Source organism: Cyprinus carpio, chromosome B23 (assembly GCF_018340385.1).
Source record: "Cyprinus carpio isolate SPL01 chromosome B23, ASM1834038v1, whole genome shotgun sequence".
Lineage (NCBI taxonomy): Eukaryota > Metazoa > Chordata > Actinopteri > Cypriniformes > Cyprinidae > Cyprinus > Cyprinus carpio.
In genome coordinates this window covers 25,683,048-25,702,798 of record NC_056619.1, presented here as the reverse complement: position 1 = coordinate 25,702,798, position 19,751 = coordinate 25,683,048, and the positions used below count along the sequence as shown (strand labels likewise).

The following is a 19,751-nucleotide window of genomic DNA, read 5'->3' as shown; positions in this document are numbered from 1 at the left end:
CAGTGTCCAAAATTAACCAAAGAAAAAACTGCAAACATTAGCTTTGGCATGTCAAATTTTCCAGCAAATTAATTAAGAAAGTTATGCAACAAAAACTCTGTGCTCCAAATCCTAGTGAGCCACCTACCTAGACAGCATTTAAAGGTATCATAGGATGCAACTTCTGATGCAAAGACATGCATCAAACACATACCACATGCAAAGGTCAAACTCTATTGTGAGCTGAATTTCCAGTGCACTGTTAGAATGATGCACTGACTGCTGTCTATGTACTGTAGGTGGACAGCAGCAGTATTGGACCAGAGCTGCATTGTTGGTCACACATCAGACTTACAGGAGATCCCTGCTGACCGATCGCTCCACGGGCACCTGTGACCCCTGCATGACCCTAAAACACACACACACACACACACACACACACACACACACACACACACAAAAAAACACAAACACACACACACACACACACACACATTACTGCAGTGTTAACATAAAAAAAATAAAAAATATGAATGTGAGTGTGGACTGTTTGTAATGAAAATAGGCCTGCAGCGCTGCAGGATCCAGACCAGCTCAATCTAGATCAGCTGTAAGGAAATCATCTGAAGAACAATCAGCAAAAGAGCACAACCAGTGTCTCTGTTGCTCCAAAAAAAGACACTGTTATGCTGTGGCTAAGGTGTTTTCAGTGATTGTTGCTGTGTGGTTGCTACAGTGTTGAGATGCAGTTTTTTGCTATGCAGTTTTTGATTATTTTGCTGTGTGGTTGCTAAGGTGTTGCTATGCAGTTCCTGAGGTGTTCGAAATAATAGTTAAGGTAGTTAGTGAAGAGGAATGATTTTTACAAAGCATGAAATTCCTCCTTACAGAGACACTAACCTGATATCCGTAATCTCCCGGTTCCCCACGTTCACCCTTCTCTCCTGGAGTGCCCTATATGCACACAAAAAACTGATATGTTGTCTTATTTCTTCAATAAAGTGATGTAAATGTCACTGCCTCTTTATTTACTGATTTCAGTCCAGGTGTTGGACAAAAACAGGAAGTTAAAGGAAATTAAGACCTACTGGTTCACCTAAGGGCCCGGGCGGTCCTGCCATTTTACTGTCTTCTCCTGGGTAACCCTGAAAAATACACATAATCAGTCAAACTCAGATTCTAACACTATTTCCCTTTTTAACTCTGTTAAAAAAAACTGTTTTGAAAAAAGCATATTTGCATATATTGGATAGAATTTTAAGCATTATATGTAACTCAAATATGGCATTTAGACTGAGATTATTATTCAAAATATAAAAATATGCTGAATAACCTTTTCTCCCTTTGGTCCCGGGGGGCCTGCTGGACCTTGCTTACCAGTGTGACCCTATAGTTAAAGAAAAACAGTGAAGATAAAAATAAAGATAAGAATAGATAATTTCCTTGTCTAATCTAAAGTAATGGGAATGATGATAGACTCACTGGTCGAATAACCGTCAGATATTTGAACGTTTTGAGATAATTAATCGATAATCATGTAGACATTGGTCTACGTTCACAAAAAAAATAGTGAAAGACTCTGTTATTCAAACATACCCAAAAATGATAATTAAAGGGTTCCATCCCAAAACTTTCTGCAAATGTAAGTGTGATTTTGTAAGCATTCTTTAGTGCATATATCTGTATGCATGAAACTCACTGTGTAACCTTGAAGTCCTGGCTCTCCCTGAGGTCCCATAACTCCTGGTCGGCCCTGAAAGGTAATGAACAAAACACACACATGTACGTTAGCTTGTGTTTTGTGGCATACTCATCTTACCTCAACAAATAACCTGCTAAAAATAACCTGAATTTCCTGTGCTGAAAAACACATTATTGGATGGAGTCTTAAAAAAATGACTCCTGCTGCTCATCCCATTATGACTTCTCGGAAAACCATTTGCTTATGAAAACAAGACACTAAGTTTCCCCAACTACACTTGTTTTTACATTTCAACGATGTCGTTAAACTCTGAGGGAAAAGCAGGGGCAAAATAAAACAATCCCAGATATTTTCTCTGCTCATAAAATCCGGCCTAAAACCACCAAATCAGCAGGCGCTTAATTCCATTGTACAAGAAAAGCGGATTAGTCCCTAGTATCTCTAATGGCATTAGTGTAAATCCCATCAAAAAGCTTTGGTTCAATTCCAAATCCTGCAAATGTTTACAGCCGCCTTAATTTAGCCTGTAAAAGCAGTAAGTAAGTAAGTTGAGAATGAAACTCATTCTCAGCATGTTAGAAAATTATTACGGTCTTGTAACTCACTGTTTCAGCTCATAAAGAAATAATAGTACATATTTTTAATACCTAATGTTTTCTTTAACAAAAGAACCCACTAGCATGTCTGAACTAATCACTTATGTACTGTAGTAGTGTGGCAAAAAAGCAACAATTATTCATATAATACACTATTGTCTATGGCTCCCCTAGTGGTGAAATCATATACAACAGCATAATGCTGAGGTTGTGGGTTCCATCTTCAGAATATTTCCAAATTTCCCATTATTAATAAATTCAGTGCATCTATTCCTCTCATTCAGACTGTATTGTTTTGCACTACTATTGCAGTCCCTTTGTGATGGTGATTAAGTTACTTAATCATCTTTGGGATTTGCCCAGCTATTTCTCAACATCAGAAAGTGTGAAGGGATGCATGAAAGGAGAAAGCACACTAACTGCGGGTCCTCTGGTTCCACGAGCCCCTTTGAGTCCTCTCTCCCCCGTCCGTCCGATTTCGCCAGATGAGCCCATTTCTCCCAAGTGACCTGGTGGCCCTTTTTCACCCTATCAAAGAGTAAGATGGAAATATCAATGAGCAGAACTGGTTTGAGTTGTTTACAAGTAAGAAAGACAAGAAAAAAGTGACTGTATTGTGAAAATACAGAGCAGAATGCATCCCAAACAAACCAAAGTGAAAAAGAGTTCCACAGGGCTCTATTCTAGGTCTGTTTTATTTCTGTCACAATACTGCACAATAGTCTGTAAAGACTTCTGTTTCCACCTTTTTGCAATTAAAATGAAATGGTCCCATGTATTGTTTGAAAGTGATTTAATTCAAATTAGTTGTCATAATTTATTTTGATCTACAAGTTTTGGTTACCTTTTTTCCTGGACGTCCTCGGTTACCTGGCAGTCCCTGTTTGCCCTCAGGTCCCTGATGAAGAAACATCTGCCTTAACTTCTCATTATCAAAATAAATTTCAGACTCAAAATCATCAGCATCATCAACATCCTCATCAAACTTCATCTCAAAATACATTTTGTCCACTATACACAATAAAAGGACAAATGCAGATTAGATTCACTCCATCACTCTTTCATCACTCACTGGGAAGCCCTTTTTCCCAGGATCTCCAGGAGGTCCTACTGGGCCAGAGTCACCAATCTCGCCCTTTTCTCCTGCTTCTCCCATTGGTCCACGATCGCCTGGCTCACCCTGAGAGTTATAACAGAATAAAAACAAACCTTAAATGAGAATTTTTTCCAAACATTTGTGGGTTTTGGTACAATGGTTTTGGGAATCAACATAATATGGTGAATAAAACACAATGTACCTGAGTGTATACTAAACCAACCAAAGGAAAAAATTCACAGCAAACAGTTTTTACACAACTTGTGTACTGTTGGTGTAGAATAACTGAAAAACATTTGAAGGATTTCATTTGTAATTATTCATGAAATTTACTAGCAACTTCTGAGTGAAACCTTTCAAAGAAACGACAAGTAACATTGAATTAAACATGAAATTAAAAAAAAATGTACTTGTAAAATGTACTCCAATAAACTTTGTTTTATTTAGTTATTTATATAACTTTGATACATCAATTTTGAGAGAATAATGATAAAAACTGCCAGAAAATGGTTTATGAGGCAACAGGTTTGTGCAATAACACATTGTGCATTTCTCATAATTCTCTTAAATAGATCAAATAGAAAATAAAATACAAAAATAAAATAAAAAAATTAAAATTAATTAAATAAAATGCTAAAGTAGTAAAGTTTCAACAAAAAACTTAAATTTTGTTGTATTAGACCTAGCAAGAATAAAAAAAACAAAAAAAAAACAAAAAACAAATATTAAAATGCCTAATTTTATTCAAAAATGAAAATCGTGTGAAGTTGTAAAAGCATTTATGTAGCTCAAATGATAAAAGCATTGTGCTAGCAATGCTGGGTCATGGGCTTGATTCCCAGGAAATGCATGATAATATGTACAAATGCAGTGCAAGTCATTTTGGATAAATGCATCAGTGTAAATGCAAATGCAAGTAAGAAACTTAATCTGGAGTCTCACCTTTGGTCCGTCCTTCCCTTGATGCCCGTCCTCTCCAGTTGGCCCTGGAGGACCCTAAAACAAACAGTAACATGTAAGACCAGGAAAAGCATCGTGGGATTCATTCCAAAAACCAAATGAAACTGCGACAGAAATGTGCTTATTTGTTTTTCCATTACAGACATTTTTATTTGTATTACTAAATCAACAAACCTGATTGCAATATTAGCAAGATTGTGAATAAATATTTTACAGTTTGAATAACATTACATATTTTCCACAATGCAGTTATGAGAATGAAATTTATGATTTATTTTGGGGTGAAATATGAGCAGGAAAAATGCATGACAGGTTTCATGAGATTCACTCGGGTAGGACGCTGCTCCCGAAGTCATAATATCCAATAACAAACACAGAGAATTGCTTGAATAATTGAGTAACCATAGACAAAGGCGTCCAGTGTGTGTGAGCCTGAGGGTCCTTCTGTCAGATTATTGACACTGCTGGCTCACGTCAGTTAAAGCAATGAAAATACACTCATGGATCACGTTCACTCGAACGTTTTGGAGCGGGAATGAGGTTGCTTTGCTCACTCTGATGCCCGGTTGGCCCAGATCACCCTCCTCTCCGACAGGCCCCATTTCACCCTGGAAAAAGACAGAAAGACACAGTTGCAAATGCCAGCAGTTCTCGCTTTAATACTGTTATTATTGGAGCTTGTCAGTAGAAATCCTCCATTTCCATTGCATTTCAGCAGGTTGGACATTCTGCTTAATGTCTCCTTTTGTGTTCCATGTTCCACAGAGAAATATAGTCATTTTTGGATCACTTTAAACCCTATAAGGCCTACTGTATCATTTTTTCCAGTATAAATGTACAAACATCCACCTTCAGCTCGTGCCTCACATGTCTTGTTGCTGTCAAATGACTGATTTTTATCAAGTAAGCGTCAGAATAACTGCAGTAATATTTCCAGATGCACGCTTACTGGACTGAAGCAGCTCAGCTTTACTTGATTCTCCAGCGATCAATTTTTGGAAAATTAGTGAGTCTCAAATCTGAACATCAGGATCTTTTGAGGATATTTAGATCATTTTATGTCAGTATCTGCTGTACTGTTATAAAAACCTCATTGATTTACATCACAAGCATCAGAATTTTATCTTACTTTTAGTCCATATAAATATCAGCATCTGCACCAAATTGGGTATTTTTGCCCACTTTGGGCCTCTGAATAAAATTGAGCGGTTTTTCTTCCATATTCTAACTACATCAGACTATATGAGCTATAAAAGCCTGATGCTTTTGATACAAAACTCTACAATAAACACATTTGCAAAATTTCTTTTAATATTTTAATTTAAAGTTTCAATCATCTGTTCCATTTCAATTTCCTTTTCTGTCTATTGTTTCATGTCAGGTTTTACAGGGTTTTGCCTCACCTTGATTCCAGGTTCACCCACAGGCCCCTGCTCTCCTTCAGGTCCTTGATGTCCCTGTGCATGCACAAAAGGGAAAAACACAAGCGGACGAGAACAAGAAGTCAAAATAACACGTGTGCTCATATATCAGACTCGAAACACAGAAAAAATGCTAAATTAACCTGCAGCATAATTAATTTACTAAATTATTAAAATGTGCTTTTATTAATGGTTCTGCAGTGCACCGTGTTGTTTTACACTCCTTCGTGTGCCTATATTATGTCATCTATATTGAATTCAGTATTATATAACTGCACTGTACCGAATTATCCCTTATTTAAGTTGCATGTTTTTGCATAATTGAACACAGAAGAAATCCATTGCACACAAAAATTCAGTTTCTTTCAGGAAGTACCTCGTGACCTTGCTCTCCATCTGGTCCTGGGTCCCCCGGAGGGCCTCTGGAGCCCTAAACAATCAAATAAACATGAAATAAATATGAAGTCATGCACAAATCCAACACTTTTCTTGTTATATTATAATGAGATTTACAGGAATTGCCCTTGGCGCAGGATGTGAACTTACGATTACACCTGGCTAGAGCTGAATTTCACTGAGTATGTTATAAAGCACACGTGAACAGCATAAAAGTGTGGATGCATGTTTAAATGTGTGCATGAGCGTGTGTCAACATGAGGACATTGAGATGCACATGGCATCAAAGACTGGAAACACAAACCCGTTCCAGAGACACAGTTCAAATCTTTCATCTGCTGACAGAGCGGCTGATAACGTTTAGAGGTAATGACACGAAACACTCGCGCTCAACGCCAGAAATGCCACAACGAGCAGCGAAACGCCTCACAAACCCTCGGAGGTCTTCACATCATGACTAACGTGTTGCACAAGAAAGATGCATCAACGAGTCACGTCATGCATGCTTGACTGGACTACACATAGCACATTTCTGAAGTTTAAACACATTGCTTGTCATATGAACACCATGTGCAGTTCAAACAAGTATGCTTCAGTTGATGCAGTTTTAGATCTTTATTTTTGCTTATGTACTTACAATCTACACTCAATCATGCTTATTGCAGTCCAAAACGGTGTTTTATTTAAATACGACATGCAGTTAATTTAATCACATTGTTATAGTTTAAACTAAAGGCTAAAACTATTCAAAATTATTTTTGTTAATTGAAATAAAGTTGAAATAAAATGCAAACATTAGATGAAAAAAATTAACCTTAATGAAAATTAGAAGTGTAAGCACTAAAATGACTAAAACTAAATCTGAATTAAATTAAAGCTATATAGAGATGTTTAATACTAATAAAAATGACAACATACTCAACAAAATAAAAAATAACACTAAACCTGGCACTATACGTGCTGCTATAAAGCTGTATCATGCATAATAAGTCTTTTTAATAAATTTTCTACATAACAACAGCCCTTTTTATGTAAAGGAGGCTCATTTAAGAACGCAAACCGTTGTATTTTGTGTTGTAATACTCACAGGTTCACCTGGAGGACCTTTTTCACCTGTGCTTCCGGGAGGACCTGCTTTACCCTGCAAAGCACACACACACACACACACACACACACTCTGATTATATGTGATTCATACACATGTTCAGATATCACAAAATCAGATCACACATTATTCAGTACAAAAAACAAAACAAAACAAAACAAAAAAAACCCTAACAGATCAGAAATACCACAAATGAGATCTCTATAATATCATGTGTGGAGCTGCTTTCCACATTAATTTTACAGCTCTAAACTTACACTGGAAGGCAAACGACTGACTCATTTGTGTGTTTAGATTTTTCCAAAGGAGTTTTAGAACAAAAAATGACACTTAAATGACAACTTCTGTATATTAGCTATGAAAGAGCACAAATATTAACACAGGTGCTCAGAAATCACAAGCTGTTGTCCAAATAAGCACATAAATTATTAGCAATTTGATGAACACATTTTATGATTTAGTAGTAAAACATTGCTCCTTTACAGAATGGAAATGTCTGAGTTTGTGTTTGTTTCTATGATGGAAATGTAAAAATGAGGCGTAATCCAGCAGGGACCCACAGCCGTTCTGCTCTCATTTTCATCTGTTTTTCTTTCCGTCTTTATCAGACGCCGATCTGCGGAGAAACAGGAACCGCTGGCTTTATCATTCACCTTTCTTATCAGAGTATTTCTCAGTGAACTCTCACTGTTCCCACAATAGAGACACTCGATGGTCAGTTTCCATGACTGTGAGTGCTGTAGTGCTTTAATAACATCGACGGTGGCTTTTTGCAATTCATTTTCCAGCAGTAAATATGATTTACACAAAGATGCCTTAATAACAGTCATAAACGCTTCAATATGTGACCCTCTCAACTATACCTTCACTTCACATGCTTCATATTCAAGCAAAAAAAACTCATAAATCCAACTCAGGGAACATTTTAAAGCATGAACCTGGTTTTTAATTGGCTAGTTTCAAAGTTTTGAATATTAAAATATAATAGTATTTATTTAAACAAAAACAATATTTTTGGCAACACATTTTACAATACTAATATCACTGTTTTGAGTTATTTTGAGTATCAAAATAAAATAATAGTATGTATTTAAACAAACATAATATTTTGGCAACACATTTTAATAAGATCATTTAAAAATATTAAAATGTATTAGAATATGTTTTATTAATATTTAATTTATATATGTTTTATTGTAATATGTAGTATTAAAATATAATATTTATTTAAATAAAACTATTTTTGGCAACATTTTACTATTTCAATACAATTATGTTAATACTTTTGATTATTAAAATAATAGTGTTTGTTTTAACTAAAACATATTTTGACAACATTTTGACCATTTTAATATGAATAAGAGCACTGATTTCAATAACAATAATAATATTTTACCTATATTAACAAAACCATTTTTATTTTATTATTTTAATAACTTTGAGTATAGTATAAATTAGTATTTGAGTATTAATAATATATTAGTTTTCACAGTATTTAAGTAAAAATAATATTTTGCTCATATTTTATTTATTTATTTTTTTTTGTATTTTTTTAAAACCAATATACTGTAACACCACACCAGCATAATGATTTTTAAAGGATCGTGCGACACTGAAGACTGGGGTAATGATGCTGATAATTCATGTTTTATCACAGGAATACATTTACAATATATTTACATAGAGAATGGTTATTTTAAATTGTAATTACATTTAATTTTTTTTATCAAATAAATTTAGCAGTGAGCAGAAGAGACTTTTTCGAAAACATCAAAAATCTTCCAGAACCTAAACTTTTGGACACTAGTGTATAATTCGCTGTTTAATGAGCCGCTAACAGTCTGTCAGCATTCATCAGTCATCTCTGCCTGTATCTGCATATCCTGCTCTATTTCACTGTTATTAAACAGTTGTGTCACTGGATCACATCACCACACATCTGCAGCATTAAAGCAGGGATTATCTGTTCACTGGAAGCCTGCGGTTTAAACATCATAAATCATCTGAGTTATGAATGAATCCGCAGTGCTTTAACGAGGCTGTGAAACACCGAACAGCACTGCTGGCAAAACTACACGTTCACCATCAGCCACTAGAGGACGCTGTGAGCTCGAGAGCATTAAAACCCCTCGGGCTTAAATAGGCCTGTGTGAACACTAAAGGCTTCAACACACACTTCACACTTCCTGACAACAAACACACACACACGCTTTATTACAGGAAAACACAGACACTCGACACAGTGGTCTCAGACCAGAGATATCCTGCTATATATGTGATAAATAGGGAGGGGAATCATAAGAAGACTCCACTTTACAATTCTGGTTCCTTAACAATTATTTTAATAATTTTGATAGTTAAAACAAAATAATAGCAATTATTTATGGATTTATTTTTTTTTTTTGTTTTTTTTTTACAACATATTTTACTATTTAAGTCATATTGTTTCAATCCCTGAGTATAAAATAAATAGTTTTTATTTTAAACAAAAATAATAGTGTATTTGGCAACATACTATATTTTAATGCAATTATTTTAATACATTTAAGTACTAAAAGAAAATTTTATTAAATAGCTGTATTTTTTTAAATAGTATTTTTGGCAACACATTTTACTATTTCAATATCATTATTTTAATATTTTACATTATTTTGAGTATTAAAAGAAAACAACAATACTTATTCAAATAAAAAAAAAAAATTATTTTAGCTACATATTTTAATACACTTATTTTAATACTTTCAGGTATTAAAAGTAAATTACACTATTTATTTAATCCAAAAAATAATTGGCAACATATTTTATTATTTTAATATTTATTATTTTAAAACTTTTGAGTACTCAAAAAATGTTATTAATTTAAACAAAAATCATAGCATTTTTAGCAAAACACTATGTTACTATGATTATTTCAACACATTAGAAAAATAAAAGAAAACAATAAAATTTATTTGAACAAAAATAATAGTATTATTAGCAACATATTTTACTAACTCATAGATCGATTATTTTAATACTTGAGTATTAAAAAAAAAAAAAAAAAATTACTTAAAAATAAGAGCATTTTTTGGTAATGTATGTATGCTGTTTTAATCTGATTATTTTAATACTTTTGAGTATTAAAATAAAATAATATTTATTTAAATAAAAATAACTGTTTTGGCAACATACTGTACTGTTTAAATGCAATTAGTTTGACACTTTTGAGTACTAAAAGAAAGTAATAGTATTGATTTAAACAAAAATACTAGTATTTCTGACATAATATTTTACTTTATTTAAACCAAAATAATATGAAGTGTTTTTAAATAAAATTGTTAGAATGAGACTTACAGGCGCTCCTGCTGGTCCTCTCTTCCCTGGAGCTCCAGCTTTACCCTACAAACAAACACAAACACACATGAAAGAGTTCATCTGAAGCTTACTGATCTCCTCTGAACCAAAATGAGCTCAAAACTGTCTGCGGTTGAAATCTACATGATGTGTGGTTTCAGATGAAGAAGCTTTTCCATATGGAGATGTCCCAGGAGAAGATTTTGTCAGATTCTTCTTCTACGGAAATTTTATCTAAATTTTACATTTTGAATTGATTTCAAGTGTTCAGAGTTGCTTACGATGAATCCAGGAGCTCCATTCTTCCCTGGCGATCCCTTTTCACCCTGCAAAACAAAAGCAGTCGAGCTGTCAAGAATGTGCAATGTGTGTTTTTGTGATTGTTGATGTGATTGTGTAGGGTTTTGTAGTGGTGTGAAAAGCAACATGAAAGCGCAGTTTTCTATCCTGTGTGATCTATTTTACCTGAAACAGGAAGTTGGTATACGACACAAGAGACATAAATGCCATCAGTGTTTTCCAAGAACAAAAGATTTTAACTTTTACATGCCTATAAAATGTTCTATGTGTGTATATGTTTTGGGTCTTTAGGGATGCTGGTACCTTTACGCCCTCAGGGCCTGGCTCTCCTGGAGGGCCGTCAGGTCCCCTGGGGCCCTAAAAGACAAAAACACAATAGGTGGACAGGGTAAAAAATGTAACTTATAGATATCACGATATTTACCAGTTGATTAATTAAGTTAAGAATAGCAACAAAAAAAGTGTATTTGGAGTTTTCTAAAGTGTTTAGATGTGCAATTGATGCATTATCTAATTGAATACGCACTAACTTGCAAAGTTTCAGAAAAATAAAAATTCCAGAAGATAAATCTGAACATCGCATAAAGCCAGATTAAAAATTCTTGTTTGATTTTGTTGCCATATTAGAGTTAAACATTTTTGTAGAAGGGATTTTGCATATCTCTTTTTATCTCTCCATAAACCTGAAAAATATATTTTCACCATGTTTTTAGTAATAAACTGTTGTAAAAACTAGGTGAATGATATATGAACAAACCCCTCAGTAAAAACCTTCAGAATATACATAGGAATAAAACTGCTAAGTTTGGTGCATGAAAGTGCTGCTGAAGTGGAGAAAATTTTTTTACACATATGAATTGTAATTGACATTTACAGACGCAAATGGATAAAATGTAATAAAAACTCAGGTGAATGATATATGAACAAATCCCTCAGTAAAAACCTTCAGAATATAGAGATGAATAAAACTGCTAAGTTTGGTGTATGTAAGAACTGCAGAAATGGAGAAAAAACTTATAAATTTAAACATAAAAACACAAACCCACATACACAAATACAAAAAAAACAAAAAAACCAATGTGTATATTGGACGTAATTTTCACACCACTAGTCTAAACACCCAAAAAGAAGATCCTGTTTTCACTAAAACTTATGAAATTCAGCAAAACAGAATGAAAGTAACAATAAAACACTCTAAAAATGCTGGGTTAAATACAACCCAGCACTGGGTAAAATATGGACAAACCCGGCAATTGGGTTTTTTGACCCAGCGGTTGGGTTAAATGTTTAACCCAACCTTTTGGGCGGTAACCCAAACGCTTGGTCAAAACAACCCAATCGCTGGGTTTGTCCATATTTGACCCAATGCTGGGTTGTATTTAAAAAAAAAAAATTTCTCCATTTTTTAGAATAATATAGAAAAAATCACCACGTTTTTAGGAATAAAATATTGTATAAATCAGTGTGAAAGACATATGAACAAACCCCTCAGTAAAAACCTTTAGAATATAGAAAGAACTAAAACTGCTTGTTTTGAAGGTGGAAGACTTATTATATATATATATATATATATATATATATATATATATATATATATATATGTATGTATTGTTATTGAAATTTACAAACGCAAAAATGGATAATGTGCAATAAAATAAATCTGAAAGTGTATTTTGGATGTTTTCTTTCTTCTATTTTGAAAGAACAGCCTAAAATGTACTAGCTATATTACATCAAGTTCATCCTTATAAACAGTCCAGCTGGTTGATCAATGAGACCAACAGAGACCAACAGAGCGGAGACGGTTCACGCCAGACCAAACACACCAGGAATCAAGGACAAGCCAAACAAAACCAAAAAAGAGAGGATCTGTTACAGAACCTAGTGCACTGATTCGCTGTCTGTTGTCTACTGTCTATATACAGTAAACATAACCAACATGCAACCTCATTAGTCACTAAAGTGGCTGAAATTCAACCTAAAATAATAATAAATTACAGCTAAAAATATTGAAAAACCAATTAAAATGACTAAAGCACAAAATGACATAAGCACGTAATAAAATTACGAAAACAAAAAAGGAAAATAAATTAAAGCTAATTATAAATATTAACAACAAATACTAATAAAAATGATTAAAGTACATAACAAAAATACTAAAAATTACACTAAAATTAAAATGAAAACTAATTTTCAATACAATACAATAGTACATAAATAATATACCTACAATAATATATAAATAATAGCAAAAAATACACATATCATTATATAATTCAATCTATAATTTTCAGTACTGAATGAATTAAGGAAATATATGCAGGATTATAAAAGGGATTTTATAACAATGCTGCCTTAGTATTTATTCAAAATAATGGATCTTAAAAGGCACTATAATGTATTCAGCAGCCACTGTATTTGGAACATGCTTATAATGCTTATAAAGATGTCTATGCAGGTGCATACTAGGTTTTGGAGCAGAAGCACAGAGCCAGAGAGTGTCCTCTGTTGACTTTGGGTTCATGAACGGAGACTCTCAATGCTCTGTTCAGGATGTGTAAGCGATCTGTCTGTCATGTTTTCACAAGGGGGTTTAAAGTCGCCCATTCTCACCATCATTAAAATCAGATCTGCACTGTTTTATATAAACAGAACGGAGGGGAACGTTCTCTTAATTGCAGAGTTTGGCGTGAACCTCAAACCACTTTTCATCAGCTTCTGTGGCCCCTGACAGACTTCATCCTGTGTCATTAGGACTCACGTCAAACTTGCTCTTTCTCTTTGTCATTTATTATGTTAGTCAAGCTTTCCTGCAAGTAACTGAGTATTTCTTAAACATTTACCCTCACATTGACCTGTTATTAACTAAACCATCTGTTTCTGCTACTGTACTTTTAAGACAGTTACTTTTTGTTACATACATTAAACATTTTAAATGTTCCAAAAAAGCTATTCTTCCAGCTTTATTCAGAAAAATAAATAACAATATAAATAATTTAAAAATACAAATAATATAAATAAAAATATAGAAATTAATATATACATAAATATTCATTCAGTTTCCCTAAAAAGACTAGACATTAACAGGCAAATAATGTAAAAATAATCCAGAAATCATTCTGTATATTATCATCAATCATTCTGTAGCGTCATGATTATTATCATTAATTAAAACATCTTCATTACTGGAAATAAAATAAAATGTTTAAAAATATATATTAATTATATTAATATATATGAATATATAAAAGATATATAAAATATATAAAAAAAAATGTAGCAACACCAAGTAACAAATTGAACTAAATGGAACATTTTGAGGTAGATAAACTGAAAATCACAAAAAAACAACAAAAAACAAAACAACAATACTAAAAACATCTATCCTTAAAGTGCCCCGATTATAGATTTTTGAAAATTACCTTTCATGCAGTGTGCAACACAGCTCTAAGTGAATGAAAACATCCTGCAAAGTTTTAAATCTGAAAGTGCACCCTGTATAAAGTTATTTTCCTTTCAAAAGTAAGAGTCGACTCTGAATCATTGAAACGAGTCATTTTTAAAACAAATCCCAAGCCGTTTCATCGACGTCAACATGAAACATTAGCATATTGCCCGCCCACATGCTGTTTTTTTTTTATCTGAATTAAAATGCAAATTCATTCTTTGCCACTAGGTGCCACTTTTGGAGCGGTAAAATAGCAGTTTCCCTGGTAACGCTGTACACAAAGCAGCACTGCTCACAAACAATGCTTTATCAGTCATCGTTAAACAAACTGTTTGGGAGTCGTTGTGCAAATAAAGTAAAAATAAATGCATATTATAAGACAATAAAAGTGTTTTTCGAGCTTGCATGCATGTCAACCTGATGTTGGGGAATCCCAAAACCAAAATATGAACCTTTCATTACCTATAATGGGGCACTTTAAGCAGTTTTAGGATCATTAAGATTTTTTTTTTTTTTTTTTGCACTGTGACATTATTTTCAATAATGAATTGTTATAAAAATACAGCTACAAAGCAAAAAATATTAAAGATGCTGTATGTAAGTTTTTGACTCTACTAGCCTAAAAAATACCATAATACCATAATATGATATGTAAGAAACATGCTAAGTCAACATTCTTGTTTATCTGAAAAACAATGCTACCGTCTGTTATTCTCTTTGAAAATGAGCGTTCCGTGTCAGAATGTCGGTCTCTGTTTTGGTCTGTGTGACTCTGCCCACTGCCAGTTTAACCAATAGTTTAACCCCGGTTTGCCAGCTGACGGAAAACACAGCGTATTTCATTTCAGTTATGGAAGCAGCCAAGGAAGGTGCGCTCGTTCCTGTTGGTTTCATCAATCTGGCAACCAAAAAAAAGCTTAATTTTTTTTTAAATTAAAAAATAAATATTAAATTATAATTTCTTCTGTGTCCTATAAATCTGAGTTGAAATACCTGGTTATTTATTGGTAACAATCACCCATATGAGCTTATAGGCCAATTCTGCTGTCAATCAAAGGTTTCCACCAATTGAACCTCTCTACTCCAGTTCAGATTCCAGTTTGCTTTGTTCTAGCCGCATTGACATCATTAGCTAAACAAAAAAGACATTCATTTCTTTCACTAGTCATCTTACCCTTCGTCCTTTTGGCCCAGAAATGCCTGCTGCTCCTCTTGGCCCTTGTGGACCTTGAGAAAAGAGACAAAGTAAAATTTCAGCTATCAAGTGGAAAGTTACTCTCAACCTCAATCTTTCACCCCAAAATTTGTATCTCAAACCGCAGAGGATCATGGGTAAACTTACAGGTGGACCTTGCGGGCCGAAATCCCCAGGACCTCCTGGAAGACCCGGATACCCTAAACAGACAAAGAGACACACGGTTAACACCACAAAGCCACTAACCAGTGACCCAACTAACTAGTGAACAGATTCAGAATGGACTGAGTTTTATAAATGATGTATACAGAAATATGTTCTAAATGTGTTCACAAATGATTTACACACGGTTTGCATCAAGCAACAATTTAAATACAAGAAACGATTTGCTCTGCTGGTGTTTCATGAAAGAGGCCAAGTATAATTTAACATTATTAATAATGTTCTTCCTCAATATGTTTGTCTTGTTTTTTCAGTACAAATATCTAACCACTCTAAACACTTGTGTAAAATTATGTATTATTTGAAGACTTAAGAATGCTTTTAATAAAATAAAATAAAATAAAATAAAATAAAATAAAATAAAATAAAATAAAATAAAATAAAAGTTAGTCTAAACTTTTTTTTTTTTTTTTTTAAGAAACTACTTTAATTTAAAAATGATTTAAGAATGATCTGGTCAGAAAAATATTTCTTGTTTTAAGCATAAAAACATTATTTCAATCTTTTTTCCTCCTTTCTTTCAAAATAAAACTTACAATCTTATTTTATTTGGCTTCTCAAGTAAATGTATCTTTATTTAAGACAAAAATAATGATTTTTTTTTACTGGAAAACAAGACAAAAATAATGAGTAAGTAGATCATTTTTTGTAGTGCAATGCATTTTAATATATGTTTGCTAATGTGAAATAAGTTCTTACTGTTGAACCTTTCTCTCCTGGAGGACCCAAAGGACCAGGAGGACCTCGATCACCCTGAAAAATAATTAAAAACACAAACATAATTACGTTTTCAGATCTATTTAAATCTAAAATCAAGTTTCGCTGTACACTGTCATGTTTAATAAAGATATTTATTTATTTATTTATTTATTTATTAACCAGAAATTAAGTAACACCTAATAAATGTGGATCATGACGCTTGTGTGGTTTAAGATACAGACTCTGTCTGGGTTTTACCTTTTCTCCAGGTTGTCCGATCACTCCGGTTATTCCAATCAGTCCCACAGGACCCTGAACAACACAGAGAACAAGAGCTGGTTAAACACACACACACACACACACAGACACACACACACACACACACACACACCTGCATTCCTCATGTCAGATTTTGGAAAGAGTTCAAAGACAGGAACTGAAGAATTGCTTCACAAGAGTACATGGATGTGTGTGTATATTTGAATAATATAATATAATATAATATAATATAATATAATATAATATAATATAATATAATATAATATAATATAATATAATATAATATAATATAATATAATTAATTTAGACTTCTCATAGCCATAAATTCACTTCATAAAAAAAATAAAAATAATAATAATAATAATTCCTTGTAAACCAATTAAATTAAAAAAAGTAACAGCACATCTAAAGATGCCATTTGTAATTAAATACAAGTGCAACTGAGATTTGCATCATATGACTTCGGAGAACCTGAAAAATATGAGTCTGATGGAAGAATGTCAGGATGCTTTTATGGTATTTTTGCCATTTTTGGAGAGTGATATTTTAAATGAACTGAACGGTAGAAAGTAAATGATGACTGATTCCTCTTTTTGGGGTGAACTTTCTCTTTAAGACTGTCCTGCATCTTCACACACTGACTATAATGATCTGTAATGATTCCACAGCGGGACATTTACTAACATGCTAAACTGCTCACATCCATCTTGTTGTTAAATCGTTGTATTATGACAGCACGGATTAAATAAAGCTCTGTTTCCAGCGCCGCACTAAACACAATGAACTCAATGTGCATTCACACTCCCAGAACTCATAAATCATCACAGACGTGGAACATCGCACTCCTGTACAGGATTTTCCATCGCTTCCATGTAAGTTGGTACAGGACAAATACGTTTTTGGGATGATTCCCAGCATGCACCATCAGCCCTGGGGAACTTTCCGAAGCATTCAATGTCCCTCTGACAGTTCATTTGTCACAGAACTATCATTACATCAGATATCTTTGGCTCGTCTGACTGAAGCTCCTACATTTTTTTCCATGTCAATGTTTCATGCAGGTCATTCCCCATTTTCAATTTCAAAAACAAAGAACTTTATTGTAAGGTTTGGAGGCAAAGTCTTAATAAATTGATCAAGATAAATTAATAACATACATTGCAGCTTAAAAGTTTGAGGTCTGTATATTTTTTGTTTTGTTTTTGACATCTCTTCTGCTCACCAAGGCTGTATTTATTTAACTAAAAATACAGTAAAACAGGAATAAATTGTGAAATATTATTACAATTTGAAATAACTGTTTTCTATTTGAATATATTGTAAAATATAATTGATTATGTGATGCAAAGCTGAATTTTCTATATATGTTTATGAGCATAAATGTCCAAATTCATTTTTATATTTCTATACATCCGAGACCGAGAATACGGACAGATTACATAAGAATTTGATTCTGGAGAACCAAGAATTAAAATAATGAGCTTTCTGAAAGCATGCCAGACGTCACAGATGTTCTTTGGGAGAGACAACAAGTGCACTCTGGGATTGATGAGGCTTTCCATATTTTCCTGGAAGAGCCAAATGACAGCCAAAAGTACATAGATCTGCTGTAACAGTCACTACATCAAAATGTGTCATCCAAACCTCAGAGGATGGATATTCTGCAGCTAAAAACACTCCAGACACGTCAAAAGCCATATAAAATCATCTACATCATCCAGCAGCTACTTTTCGATTACAACTGAAACGATTTGGTTACTGTGAGTCCTCAGAGAAAATGCTTGCTGAATGATTGTAGCTTTAAATCAATCCTATCGTTAACTGAATTCCATGTTCCGCTGCCGTCTAGTGGATGAAGATGAAGCTACAAGAAATGAAAGCAACTCCAGTCTGTATCACACTTAAAAATAGGAAACATTTATGTCACAAAATAGAAAGACATTAAAATTTTTATAAACGTTTAAATTTACTGTAAAGAACTTGTAGTGTATTTTTATTTTAATATAAAATAAATATTTTACAAAATATTTTGAAACTTACAAGATTAAAGCCATATGTCTAATTAAATTATGTTCCAAATTTGAAGTTAATATTACGAAAATTTAGGTTCCTGTAAGATTTTTTTAGGTGCTATAACAAAAAAAGCCACCAGGTGACACCCAAACTCCACTGATTTTTTTATGCATATTCCTGTCACAAATTGATCCATTTCTGTCACAATATATTAGTTCTACTACAAAATAACCACCAAATATGGAACCTTGAGGCTTCAGAACTTTCCAAATTGGTTGTCAAAATTAGCACGAACCCAGCCTTAGAAAAAACTTTGACTTTCAACTTTTAATCTGCAAGATTTTGTGCTGAAAAGTCAGAGTTGGTGTGAAGGACTTTAAGAGGTTGAGAACTTCAGCAACTAATCTGCAGATTTAAAACATTTTCCCCTCTGTCTTGATCTCGTCCTGTTCATTTGGAAAGGGATGTCAAGCGTTCATTAAAGACCTTGTGTTCTCCAGATTGCTGTTCTCGAAATGGGGCCGTCGGGGCCTCTGCGCAGATTTTCTGTGGCTGATCTCTAATGCGTCACACATGTGAGCTCATACACTATAGATGAACACAAACCAGAATGCAAATATTATGACTGAGCTCATCAAAGAAATACAGCGCACATGTTTTCTGTGTTGTATCTAAAGCAAATCCTCCTCACACGGACGCGGACGCCGTCTCGTCTTCCCATCGGAAGATGAAGCGAAACCGCGGGATAAACGTTTTTCCAAGGGCAATTTCTGCGTGTGTCCAAAATCTCTCTGAAGAAGTTCAAGAGAGGGAGGAAGTTCTCATGGAATGCAGTAAAAGGCTCTTTTTAAAGCTCTGTTTTCTCACACAGCATTAGATCCTCACAATATTTCTCTGATTTTAAAGAGCATAAACAAACACACAACGGGAAAACAAACACGCTTGCTCGATGAAACTTCACAACTGTGAAACGGAAAACTGACAGTAATTTAACAAAAAGCAGAGTT

At 33.6% G+C, this 19,751-nt stretch overlaps 1 protein-coding gene across 1 annotated transcript in view; it reads right to left on the bottom strand.

Annotated features, from left to right (window-relative positions):
• Nucleotides 1-19,751, bottom strand: part of LOC109098284 (collagen alpha-1(XXIV) chain) — a 96,941-nt gene that overhangs the window by 22,011 nt on the left and 55,179 nt on the right. The window contains exons 25-44 of the mRNA XM_042750548.1: nt 16,711-16,764; nt 16,454-16,506; nt 15,679-15,733; nt 15,511-15,564; nt 11,192-11,245; nt 10,870-10,914; nt 10,589-10,633; nt 7,238-7,291; nt 6,131-6,184; nt 5,737-5,790; nt 4,888-4,941; nt 4,316-4,369; nt 3,350-3,457; nt 3,122-3,175; nt 2,698-2,805; nt 1,679-1,732; nt 1,313-1,366; nt 1,068-1,124; nt 880-933; nt 335-388 (exon numbers count right to left, since the gene is read on the bottom strand). Coding sequence (XP_042606482.1) covers nt 335-388; nt 880-933; nt 1,068-1,124; nt 1,313-1,366; nt 1,679-1,732; nt 2,698-2,805; nt 3,122-3,175; nt 3,350-3,457; nt 4,316-4,369; nt 4,888-4,941; nt 5,737-5,790; nt 6,131-6,184; nt 7,238-7,291; nt 10,589-10,633; nt 10,870-10,914; nt 11,192-11,245; nt 15,511-15,564; nt 15,679-15,733; nt 16,454-16,506; nt 16,711-16,764 — 1,173 coding nt within the window. The remainder of the gene's footprint in view (nt 1-334; nt 389-879; nt 934-1,067; nt 1,125-1,312; nt 1,367-1,678; nt 1,733-2,697; nt 2,806-3,121; nt 3,176-3,349; nt 3,458-4,315; nt 4,370-4,887; nt 4,942-5,736; nt 5,791-6,130; nt 6,185-7,237; nt 7,292-10,588; nt 10,634-10,869; nt 10,915-11,191; nt 11,246-15,510; nt 15,565-15,678; nt 15,734-16,453; nt 16,507-16,710; nt 16,765-19,751) is intronic.